Source organism: Eutrigla gurnardus (assembly GCF_963514095.1).
Source record: "Eutrigla gurnardus genome assembly, chromosome: 2".
NCBI lineage: Eukaryota > Metazoa > Chordata > Actinopteri > Perciformes > Triglidae > Eutrigla > Eutrigla gurnardus.
In genome coordinates, this window is record NC_139916.1 from 12730520 (window position 1) to 12743009 (window position 12490).

Below are 12490 nucleotides of genomic sequence, written 5' to 3' on the forward strand. Positions count from 1 at the left end.
GGATGCTTTAGGGCGGGGCTACCTTGTGATTGGCAGGTTGTTAGCACATTATTATGAATTCCACTGCTTTTCCTGGCAAGACTCTGTGAGACATTCAAGCTCTCGGATGGGGGAGGTTAGAGGAGGTTTGAGCTAAAGTATTAGCAACATTTTCCTCTCTGTCTCTGAAACACGTCGCTGATATTGTAGCTCACTAAGCCTAAAATCACAATCATCATCTCATTTGTATGCAACATCAGTCGTGGCCTCCAACAACACAGCAAGATGAGATTTTCGCTGTGGAGGGTAAACAACGTTAGTTCTGTCAGCACCGTTACTGTTGGTTGGACTGTTCACGCCGTTAGCTGCTAGTCGCCGGCTCAGCCGTCACGATGCTGAGAGCTGTGTGAAGGAAATAGATACACTCTGACTTCTCTATTAAGCACCTTTAAGTTCTCATGCTCAAAAATAACAACACGTTTTAACCTGAAGCCATTTCACTTTTTTTTATTCTTTATAAGTATTTAAATCATAATATAATATTTCAAAACTATCAGGACATAATCAGTAATGGACAGTTTTCATTTACATTGTAACTTATAGTTCAAAATCATGTCTAAATCTAAAGTCTTCACGAATGATTGACAGTGCAGACTTAAATACAAACCATGAAAGCAAAATAATCAATAAGCCTAATATTCTGTATAATGAATTCTTACAATGAGTGATATCATCCTCCCCAGAAATAAGACAAAAGAAAAGGTGTTTATATCATTTATACATCTGTACACAATTATATCTGCCAATATATTTCACCCTTATCAGCTAATATTCAGTATCGGATCAATTAAATATTCTCTTCATTTGAGAAGACCCCTAATACTCACAGTGCATTTTCTTACATAATTAAGTCTCAGATCGTCCCTGTTCAATATAAAGATATTAACACCATATCAAAAACCTACAGACAAAAAATTCTCCAAATTGCATTACATGTTTGTTTTTTTGTTTTGTTTTTTTTGTTTCAAACAATTTCTTGAATGTGTAAAATATCACCAATATTCCACATGACCGTAATATGATGAAACAAAGTATGCTCAGCACATGCATTTAAAGCGTAGACTGTAAGTCTGTTGATACTGAGACCACCATTGGTAATATCTCCAATGGGCGTACATTCGTGGTGCACTGTGGAAACACTATTTCAGTGAATTTGTGTGTGAAGGTGTGTATGTGTGTGTTTGTATCAAGATCATAGAATGACAGTTTTCCTTTGTCAAAATCTAGATGAACTCTGATCCTCTGGAGCTTCTCCACTGACAGAACTTCATCTGACAGTTGTGGAGAAGCTGCTTTGTACTTTCCATCATACAGATATATTTGCCAATAAGCTGATGGTAATTGTCCCTCCCGTAAAACAGACTGCTCGGCCACACCCAGGCCCCAAAATTCATCGTTTCTAACCTTAAAGTCCCAGCTGTGAGTCCCAGAGTTAAATCCCTCAGATCCCAGGACAATATGAATGGTATCAAACCTCTCTGGGTTTTCAGGAAGCTTCTGTCTCTTTCCACGTCTCACGCTGGTCAGATCTTCAGACAGAATGAGTTCTGGATGAGCAGAGTTTGGATCCAGAATCACAGGAGTGTAGGAGACCACATCCTTCATCTTGGTCGAGATGTTGAAGGTCAGGTTGCCCAGGTGTTTGGCCTGGTCTATCAGAGCTCCTGAGACCAGCTGTGGATCCTCCACCAGGGGGTGCTGCTGGACTCGTTCCACTGCAGCCTTGTAGTTCTGCAGGAATGCGATGTCTTCAGCTCTCAGTTCTTCCTCTGTGGCTCTGATTGTGTCTGAAAGAGCTGCTGTCTCTCTGCTCAGAGTCTCTATCTTCTCCTTCATCATCTGACTCTTCTGCTCCTCTTCCTCCCTCAGAGCAGAGATCCTGGCCTCCTCTTCCTCTTCTAGAAACTGGTGGAGCTTCTTGAACTGCTTCCTAATCTGCCTCTCTGTCTGCTGGGCCTGGACCTTAATGTGTTCTGCTGTTTGATCACAATTTCCTTCAACTTGTTCAAAGAGCTTCAGTTTCTCCTTCAAGGGCTTCAGGGATTTCTGGAGCTCCTCTTTGTGATCCTCTACAGCTTCATCGATGGGTCTGAATCTGTGGTTGTTGTGTATTTTTGAATCTCTGCAGACGACACAAACCGGCTGCTGATGGTCCAGACAGAAGAGTCTGAGTTTCTCAGAGTGCAGACTGCAGAGAGGCTCTGAAGCTTTCTGGACTCTCTCCCGTAAGAAGGTCTCACACAGGTTCTTTATCACAAAACTAACCGGCGGTTCGCTCTTCGATGATCTTCTCTTACAAATTGGACACTCCTGTATTTGTTTTTCAGTCCACCAGTTCTTCAGACAGACTTTGCAGAAGCTGTGGCTACACGACAGGACGACAGGATCCTTGAAGATGTCGTGGCAGACAGAACAGCAGAGATCCTCCTCTGATCGGGAAGCCATTTGGTCTCAGAGTGAAAGTGAGAGTAGACACACAGTTGATCTGTTAAGAATGTTTTAAGTCTTATTTTCACTCCTCTAAACTTCTTCTCTCGCACTCTCTCTCTCTCTCTCTCTCTCTCTGTCTCTCTCTCTCTTTATATGTGGAATCAGCAGCAGATTGAAGTCCCAGTATTCCAGTACTCCAGTAATCCCAGTCTTACTTGTGTTCCCAGTGTGTCGTCCGTTCTCTGACTTCTTTCCGTGGAATTTGATGTGATGAAAAAGTGCAATAGTGTCATGTGATGTGCATCATGTGATGCCCAAAGGAGTGGGTGTGTCTAGTGCGTGAACACACCTTTAGAGATAGCCTAACTTCTTATTGAGATGCCGCCATGCAGCAACCACCAGGTCTGAATAGTGAAGCCAGACACATTTAACATTGTAAACATACGTTTAAGGTCTCAATCTGTAGTTTAAAATCTTCTTCAATCCAGCATGGTGTTTATTTAGTACTTTATGGTCCAGTTAGAGTCAAACAGACCAGAAAGCAGCGGATGCTTTAGGGCGGGGCTACCTTGTGATTGACACGTTGTTAGCACATTATTATGAACTCCACTGCTTTTCCTGGCAAGACTCTGTGAGACATTCAAGCTCTCGGATGGGGGAGGTTAGAGGAGGTTTAAGCTAAAGTATTAGCAACATTTTCCTCTCTGTCTCTGAAACACGTCACTGATATTGTAGCTCACTAAGCCTAAAATCACAATCATCATCTCATTTGTATGCAACATCAGTCGTTGCCTCCAACAACACAGCAAGATGAGATTTTCTCTGTGGAGGGTAAACAACGTTAGTTCTGTCAGCACCGTTACTGTTGGTTGCACTGTTCACGCCGTTAGCTGCTAGTCGCCGGCTCAGCCGTCACGATGCTGAGAGCTGTGTGAAGGAAATAGATACACTCTGAGTTCTCTATTAAGCACCTTTAAGTTCTCATGCTCAAAAATAACAACACGTTTTAACCTGAAGCCATTTCACTTTTTTTATTCTTTATAAGTATTTAAATCATAATATAATATTTCAAAACTATCAGGACATAATCAGTAATGGACAGTTTTCATTTACATTGTAACTTATAGTTAAAAAGAGTTCAAAATCACGTCTAAATCTAAAGTCTTCACGAATGATTGACAGTGCAGACTTAAATACAAACCATGAAAGCAAAATAATCAATAAGCCTAATATTCTGTGTAATGAATCCTTACAATGAGTGATATCATCCTCCCCAGAAATAAGACAAAACAAAAGGTGTTTATATCATTTATACATCTGTACACAATTATATCTGCCAATATATGTCACCCTTATCAGCTAATATTCAGTATCGGATAAATGAAATATTCTCTTCATTTGAGAAGACCCCTAATACTCACAGTGCATTTTCTTACATAATTAAGTCTCAGATCATCCCTGTTCAATCATATACAGATATTTACACCATATCAAAAACCTACAGAAAAAAAATTCTCCAAATTGCATTAAATGTTTTTTTTTTTTTGTTTCAAACAATTTCTTGAATGTGTAAAATATCACTGATATATCACATGACGTTAATATGATGAAACAAAGCATGCTCAGCACATGCATTTAAATTGTAGACTGTGAGTCTGTTGATACTGAAACCTCCATCGGTAATATCTCCAATAGGTGTATATTCGTGGTGCACTGTGGAAACACTGTTTCAGTGAATTTGTGTGTGAAGGTGTGTATGTGTGTGTTCGTATCAAGATCATAGAATGACAATTTTCCTTTGTCAAAGTCTAGATGAACTCTGATCCTCTGGAGCTTCTCCACTGACAGAACTTCCTCTGACAGTTGTGAAGAAGCTGCTCCGTACTTTCCATCATACAGATATATTTGCCAATAAGTAGATAGTATTGGTCCCTTTCGTAAAACAGACTGCTCTACCACACCCAGGCCCCAAATATGATCGTTTCTAACCTTAAAGTCCCAGCTGTGAGTTCCAGAGTTAAATCCCTCAGATCCCAGGACAGAAAGAAAGGTAACAAACCTCTCTGGGTTTTCAGGAAGCTTCTGTCTCTCTCCACGTCTCACGCTGGTCAGATCTTCAGACAGAATGAGTTCTGGATGAGCAGAGTTTGGATCCAGAATCACAGGAGTGTAGGAGACCACATCCTTCATCTTGGTCCAGATGTTGAAGGTCAGGTTGCCCAGGTGTTTGGCCTGGTCTATCAGAGCTCCTGAGACCAGCTGTGGATCATCCAGCAGGGGGTGCTGCTGGACTCGTTCCACTGCAGCCTTGTAGTTCTGCAGGAATGCGATGTCTTCAGCTCTCAGTTCTTCCTCTGTGGCTCTGATTGTGTCTGAAAGAGCTGCTGTCTCTCTGCTCAGAGCCTCTATCTTCTCCTTCATCATCTGACTCTTCTGCTCCTCTTCCTCCCTCAGAGCAGAGATCCTGGCCTCCTCTTCCTCTTCTAGAAACTGGTGGAGCTTCTTAAACTGCTTCCTAATCAGCCTCTCTGTCTGCTGGGCCTGGACCTTAATGTGTTCTGCTGTTTGATCACAGTTTCCTTCAACTTGTTCAAAGAGCTTCAGTTTCTCCTTCAAGGGCTTCAGGGATTTCTGGAGCTCCTCTTTGTGATCCTCTACAGCTTCATCGATGGGTCTGAATCTGTGGTTGTTGTGTGTTTTTGAATCTCTGCAGACGACACAAACCGGCTGCTGATGGTCCAGACAGAAGAGTCTGAGTTTCTCAGAGTGCAGACTGCAGAGAGGCTCTGAATCTTTCTGGACTCTCTCCCGTAAAAAGGTCTCACACAGGTTCTTTATCACCAAACTAACCGGCGGTTCGCTCTTCGATGATCTTCTCTTACAAATTGGACACTCCTGTATTTGTTTTTCAGTCCACCAGTTCTTCAGACAGACTTTGCAGAAGCTGTGGCTACACGACAGGACGACAGGATCCTTGAAGATGTCGTGGCAGACAGAACAGCAGAGATCCTCCTCTGATCGGGAAGCCATTTGGTCTCAGAGTGAAAGTGAGAGTAGACACACAGTTGATCTGTTAAGAATGTTTTAAGTCTTATTTTCACTCCTCTAAACTTCTTCTCTCGCACTCTCTCTCTCTCTCTCTCTCTCTCTCTCTCTCTCTCTCTCTCTCTCTGTCTCTCTCTCTCTTTATATGTGGAATCCGCAGCAGATTGAAGTCCCAGTATTCCAGTACTCCAGTAATCCCAGTCTTACTTGTGTTCCCAGTGTGTCGTCCGTTCTCTGACTTCTTTCCGTGGAATTTGATGTGATGAAAAAGTGCAACAGTGTCATGTGATGTGCATCATGTGATGCCCAAAGGAGTGGGTGTGTCTAGTGCGTGAACACACCTTTAGAGATAGCCTAACTTCTTATTGAGTTGCCGCCATGCAGCAACCACCAGGTCTGAATAGTGAAGCCAGACACAGTTAACATTGTAAACACAAGTTTAAGGTCTCAATCTGTAGTTTAACATCTTCTTCAATCCAGCATGGTGTTTATTTAGTACTTTATGGTCCAGTTAGAGTCAAACAGACCAGAAAGGAGTGGGGATGCTTTAGGGCGGGGCTACCTTGTGATTGGCAGGTTGTTAGCACATTATTATGAATTCCACTGCTTTTCCTGGCAAGACTCTGTGAGACATTCAAGCTCTCGGATGGGGGAGGTTAGAGGAGGTTTGAGCTAAAGTATTAGCAACATTTTCCTCTCTGTCTCTGAAACACGTCGCTGATATTGTAGCTCACTAAGCCTAAAATCACAATCATCATCTCATTTGTATGCAACATCAGTCGTGGCCTCCAACAACACAGCAAGATGAGATTTTCGCTGTGGAGGGTAAACAACGTTAGTTCTGTCAGCACCGTTACTGTTGGTTGGACTGTTCACGCCGTTAGCTGCTAGTCGCCGGCTCAGCCGTCACGATGCTGAGAGCTGTGTGAAGGAAATAGATACACTCTGAGTTCTCTATTAAGCACCTTTAAGTTCTCATGCTCAAAAATAACAACACGTTTTAACCTGAAGCCATTTCACTTTTTTTTATTCTTTATAAGTATTTAAATCATAATATAATATTTCAAAACTATCAGGACATAATCAGTAATGGACAGTTTTCATTTACATTGTAACTTATAGTTCAAAATCATGTCTAAATCTAAAGTCTTCACGAATGATTGACAGTGCAGACTTAAATACAAACCATGAAAGCAAAATAATCAATAAGCCTAATATTCTGTATAATGAATTCTTACAATGAGTGATATCATCCTCCCCAGAAATAAGACAAAAGAAAAGGTGTTTATATCATTTATACATCTGTACACAATTATATCTGCCAATATATTTCACCCTTATCAGCTAATATTCAGTATCGGATCAATTAAATATTCTCTTCATTTGAGAAGACCCCTAATACTCACAGTGCATTTTCTTACATAATTAAGTCTCAGATCGTCCCTCTTCAATCATATACAGATATTTACACCATATCAAAAACCTACAGACAAAAAATTCTCCAAATTGCATTACATGTTTGTTTTTTTGTTTTGTTTTTTTTGTTTCAAACAATTTCTTGAATGTGTAAAATATCACCAATATTCCACATGACCGTAATATGATGAAACAAAGTATGCTCAGCACATGCATTTAAAGCGTAGACTGTAAGTCTGTTGATACTGAGACCACCATTGGTAATATCTCCAATGGGCGTACATTCGTGGTGCACTGTGGAAACACTATTTCAGTGAATTTGTGTGTGAAGGTGTGTATGTGTGTGTTTGTATCAAGATCATAGAATGACAGTTTTCCTTTGTCAAAATCTAGATGAACTCTGATCCTCTGGAGCTTCTCCACTGACAGAACTTCATCTGACAGTTGTGGAGAAGCTGCTTTGTACTTTCCATCATACAGATATATTTGCCAATAAGCTGATGGTAATTGTCCCTCCCGTAAAACAGACTGCTCGGCCACACCCAGGCCCCAAAATTCATCGTTTCTAACCTTAAAGTCCCAGCTGTGAGTCCCAGAGTTAAATCCCTCAGATCCCAGGACATAAGGAAAGGTATCAAACCTCTCTGGGTTTTCAGGAAGCTTCTGTCTCTTTCCACGTCTCACGCTGGTCAGATCTTCAGACAGAATGAGTTCTGGATGAGCAGAGTTTGGATCCAGAATCACAGGAGTGTAGGAGACCACATCCTTCATCTTGGTCCAGATGTTGAAGGTCAGGTTGCCCAGGTGTTTGGCCTGGTCTATCAGAGCTCCTGAGACCAGCTGTGGATCCTCCACCAGGGGGTGCTGCTGGACTCGTTCCACTGCAGCCTTGTAGTTCTGCAGGAATGCAATGTCTTCAGCTCTCAGTTCTTCCTCTGTGGCTCTGATTGTGTCTGAAAGAGCTGCTGTCTCTCTGCTCAGAGTCTCTATCTTCTCCTTCATCATCTGACTCTTCTGCTCCTCTTCCTCCCTCAGAGCAGAGATCCTGGCCTCCTCTTCCTCTTCTAGAAACTGGTGGAGCTTCTTAAACTGCTTCCTAATCTGCCTCTCTGTCTGCTGGGCCTGGACCTTAATGTGTTTTGCTGTTTGATCACAATTTCCTTCAACTTGTTCAAAGAGCTTCAGTTTCTCCTTCAAGGGCTTCAGGGATTTCTGGAGCTCCTCTTTGTGATCCTCTACAGCTTCATCGATGGGTCTGAATCTGTGGTTGTTGTGTATTTTTGAATCTCTGCAGACGACACAAACCGGCTGCTGATGGTCCAGACAGAAGAGTCTGAGTTTCTCAGAGTGCAGACTGCAGAGAGGCTCTGAAGCTTTCTGGACTCTCTCCCGTAAGAAGGTCTCACACAGGTTCTTTATCACCAAACTAACCGGCGGTTCGCTCTTCGATGATCTTCTCTTACAAATTGGACACTCCTGTATTTGTTTTTCAGTCCACCAGTTCTTCAGACAGACTTTGCAGAAGCTGTGGCTACACGACAGGACGACAGGATCCTTGAAGATGTCGTGGCAGACAGAACAGCAGAGATCCTCCTCTGATCGGGAAGCCATTTGGTCTCAGAGTGAAAGTGAAAGTAGACACACAGTTGATCTGTTAAGAATGTTTTAAGTCTTATTTTCACTCCTCTAAACTTCTTCTCTCGCACTCTCTCTCTCTCTCTCTCTCTCTCTCTCTCTCTCTCTCTCTCTCTCTCTCTCTCTCTCTCTCTTTATATGTGGAATCAGCAGCAGATTGAAGTCCCAGTATTCCAGTACTCCAGTAATCCCAGTCTTACTTGTGTTCTCAGTGTTTCGTCCGTTCTCTGACTTCTCTCCGTGGAATTTGATGTGATGAAAAAGTGCAACAGTGTCATGTGATGTGCATCATGTGATGTCCAAAGCAGTGCGTGTGTCTAGTGCGTGAACACACCTTTAGAGATAGCCTAACTTCTTATTGAGTTGCCGCCATGCAGCAACCACCAGGTCTGAATAGTGAAGCCAGACACAGTAAACATTGTAAACACAAGTTTAAGGTCTCAATCTGTAGTTTAACATCTTCTTCAATCCAGCATGGTGTTTATTTAGTACTTTATGGTCCAGTTAGAGTCAAACAGACCAGAAAGCAGAGAATGCTTTAGGGCGGGGCTACCTTGTGATTGACAGGTTGTTAGCACATTATTATGAATTCCACTGCTTTTCCTGGCAAGACTCTGTGAGACATTCAAGCTCTCGGATGGGGGAGGTTAGAGGAGGTTTGAGCTAAAGTATTAGCAACATTTTCCTCTCTGTCTCTGAAACACGTCGCTGATATTGTAGCTCACTAAGCCTAAAATCACAATCATCATCTCATTTGTATGCAACATCAGTCGTGGCCTCCAACAACACAGCAAGATGAGATTTTCGCTGTGGAGGGTAAACAACGTTAGTTCTGTCAGCACCGTTACTGTTGGTTGGACTGTTCACGCCGTTAGCTGCTAGTCGCCGGCTCAGCCGTCACGATGCTGAGAGCTGTGTGAAGGAAATAGATACACTCTGAGTTCTCCATTAAGCACCTTTAAGTTCTCATGCTCAAAAATAACAACACGTTTTAACCTGAAGCCATTTCACTTTTTTTATTCTTTATAAGTATTTAAATCATAATATAATATTTCAAAACTATCAGGACATAATCAGTAATGGACAGTTTTCATTTACATTGTAACTTATAGTTCAAAATCATGTCTAAATCTAAAGTCTTCACGAATGATTGACAGTGCAGACTTAAATACAAACCATGAAAGCAAAATAATCAATAAGCCTAATATTCTGTATAATGAATTCTTACAATGAGTGATATCATCCTCCCCAGAAATAAGACAAAAGAAAAGGTGTTTATATCATTTATACATCTGTACACAATTATATCTGCCAATATATTTCACCCTTATCAGCTAATATTCAGTATCGGATCAATTAAATATTCTCTTCATTTGAGAAGACCCCTAATACTCACAGTGCATTTTCTTACATAATTAAGTCTCAGATCGTCCCTCTTCAATCATATACAGATATTTACACCATATCAAAAACCTACAGACAAAAAATTCTCCAAATTGCATTACATGTTTGTTTTTTTGTTTTGTTTTTTTTGTTTCAAACAATTTCTTGAATGTGTAAAATATCACCAATATTCCACATGACCGTAATATGATGAAACAAAGTATGCTCAGCACATGCATTTAAAGCGTAGACTGTAAGTCTGTTGATACTGAGACCACCATTGGTAATATCTCCAATGGGCGTACATTCGTGGTGCACTGTGGAAACACTATTTCAGTGAATTTGTGTGTGAAGGTGTGTATGTGTGTGTTTGTATCAAGATCATAGAATGACAGTTTTCCTTTGTCAAAATCTAGATGAACTCTGATCCTCTGGAGCTTCTCCACTGACAGAACTTCATCTGACAGTTGTGGAGAAGCTGCTTTGTACTTTCCATCATACAGATATATTTGCCAATAAGCTGATGGTAATTGTCCCTCCCGTAAAACAGACTGCTCGGCCACACCCAGGCCCCAAAATTCATCGTTTCTAACCTTAAAGTCCCAGCTGTGAGTCCCAGAGTTAAATCCCTCAGATCCCAGGACATAAGGAAAGGTATCAAACCTCTCTGGGTTTTCAGGAAGCTTCTGTCTCTTTCCACGTCTCACGCTGGTCAGATCTTCAGACAGAATGAGTTCTGGATGAGCAGAGTTTGGATCCAGAATCACAGGAGTGTAGGAGACCACATCCTTCATCTTGGTCCAGATGTTGAAGGTCAGGTTGCCCAGGTGTTTGGCCTGGTCTATCAGAGCTCCTGAGACCAGCTGTGGATCCTCCACCAGGGGGTGCTGCTGGACTCGTTCCACTGCAGCCTTGTAGTTCTGCAGGAATGCAATGTCTTCAGCTCTCAGTTCTTCCTCTGTGGCTCTGATTGTGTCTGAAAGAGCTGCTGTCTCTCTGCTCAGAGTCTCTATCTTCTCCTTCATCATCTGACTCTTCTGCTCCTCTTCCTCCCTCAGAGCAGAGATCCTGGCCTCCTCTTCCTCTTCTAGAAACTGGTGGAGCTTCTTAAACTGCTTCCTAATCTGCCTCTCTGTCTGCTGGGCCTGGACCTTAATGTGTTTTGCTGTTTGATCACAATTTCCTTCAACTTGTTCAAAGAGCTTCAGTTTCTCCTTCAAGGGCTTCAGGGATTTCTGGAGCTCCTCTTTGTGATCCTCTACAGCTTCATCGATGGGTCTGAATCTGTGGTTGTTGTGTATTTTTGAATCTCTGCAGACGACACAAACCGGCTGCTGATGGTCCAGACAGAAGAGTCTGAGTTTCTCAGAGTGCAGACTGCAGAGAGGCTCTGAAGCTTTCTGGACTCTCTCCCGTAAGAAGGTCTCACACAGGTTCTTTATCACCAAACTAACCGGCGGTTCGCTCTTCGATGATCTTCTCTTACAAATTGGACACTCCTGTATTTGTTTTTCAGTCCACCAGTTCTTCAGACAGACTTTGCAGAAGCTGTGGCTACACGACAGGACGACAGGATCCTTGAAGATGTCGTGGCAGACAGAACAGCAGAGATCCTCCTCTGATCGGGAAGCCATTTGGTCTCAGAGTGAAAGTGAAAGTAGACACACAGTTGATCTGTTAAGAATGTTTTAAGTCTTATTTTCACTCCTCTAAACTTCTTCTCTCGCACTCTCTCTCTCTCTCTCTCTCTCTCTCTCTCTCTCTCTCTCTCTCTCTCTCTCTCTCTTTATATGTGGAATCAGCAGCAGATTGAAGTCCCAGTATTCCAGTACTCCAGTAATCCCAGTCTTACTTGTGTTCTCAGTGTTTCGTCCGTTCTCTGACTTCTCTCCGTGGAATTTGATGTGATGAAAAAGTGCAACAGTGTCATGTGATGTGCATCATGTGATGTCCAAAGCAGTGCGTGTGTCTAGTGCGTGAACACACCTTTAGAGATAGCCTAACTTCTTATTGAGTTGCCGCCATGCAGCAACCACCAGGTCTGAATAGTGAAGCCAGACACAGTAAACATTGTAAACACAAGTTTAAGGTCTCAATCTGTAGTTTAACATCTTCTTCAATCCAGCATGGTGTTTATTTAGTACTTTATGGTCCAGTTAGAGTCAAACAGACCAGAAAGCAGAGAATGCTTTAGGGCGGGGCTACCTTGTGATTGACAGGTTGTTAGCACATTATTATGAATTCCACTGCTTTTCCTGGCAAGACTCTGTGAGACATTCAAGCTCTCGGATGGGGGAGGTTAGAGGAGGTTTGAGCTAAAGTATTAGCAACATTTTCCTCTCTGTCTCTGAAACACGTCGCTGATATTGTAGCTCACTAAGCCTAAAATCACAATCATCATCTCATTTGTATGCAACATCAGTCGTGGCCTCCAACAACACAGCAAGATGAGATTTTCGCTGTGGAGGGTAAACAACGTTAGTTCTGTCAGCACCGTTACTGTTGGTTGGACTGTTCACGACGTTAGCTGCTAGTCGCCGGC

General features: G+C 42.2%; 3 protein-coding genes across 3 annotated transcripts; all 3 read right to left on the minus strand.

The window, feature by feature from the left end:
• Window positions 1-940: 940 nt before the first annotated feature.
• Window positions 941-5741, minus strand: LOC311027510 (uncharacterized protein). The gene is made up of 3 exons (XM_084031536.1): window positions 4118-5741; window positions 2869-2873; window positions 941-2489 (listed from the first exon to the last, which is right to left on the minus strand). Exons 1-3 carry the CDS (start codon window positions 5497-5499, stop codon window positions 1090-1092), a joined length of 2787 nt encoding a protein of 928 aa, XP_083887662.1. The 5' UTR covers window positions 5500-5741; the 3' UTR covers window positions 941-1089.
• Window positions 5742-6718: 977 nt separating this feature from the next.
• On the minus strand, window positions 6719-8770 carry LOC311025096 (nuclear factor 7, ovary-like). The gene has a single exon (XM_084027810.1). The coding sequence runs from the start codon at window positions 8539-8541 to the stop codon at window positions 7147-7149; it is 1395 nt and encodes a 464-aa protein (XP_083883936.1). The 5' UTR covers window positions 8542-8770; the 3' UTR covers window positions 6719-7146.
• A 989-nt stretch (window positions 8771-9759) lies between these two features.
• Window positions 9760-11722, minus strand: LOC311025103 (nuclear factor 7, ovary-like). The gene has a single exon (XM_084027827.1). It carries the CDS (start codon window positions 11580-11582, stop codon window positions 10188-10190), a length of 1395 nt encoding a protein of 464 aa, XP_083883953.1. The 5' UTR covers window positions 11583-11722; the 3' UTR covers window positions 9760-10187.
• Window positions 11723-12490: the final 768 nt, after the last annotated feature.

What these genes read in the sequence shown, in the direction of transcription:
- LOC311027510 (XM_084031536.1), bottom strand. Translation starts at nt 5,499, where the DNA reads ATGGCTTCCCGATCAGAGGAGGATCTCTGCTGTTCTGTCTGCCACGAC.
- LOC311025096 (XM_084027810.1), bottom strand. Translation starts at nt 8,541, where the DNA reads ATGGCTTCCCGATCAGAGGAGGATCTCTGCTGTTCTGTCTGCCACGAC.
- LOC311025103 (XM_084027827.1), bottom strand. Translation starts at nt 11,582, where the DNA reads ATGGCTTCCCGATCAGAGGAGGATCTCTGCTGTTCTGTCTGCCACGAC.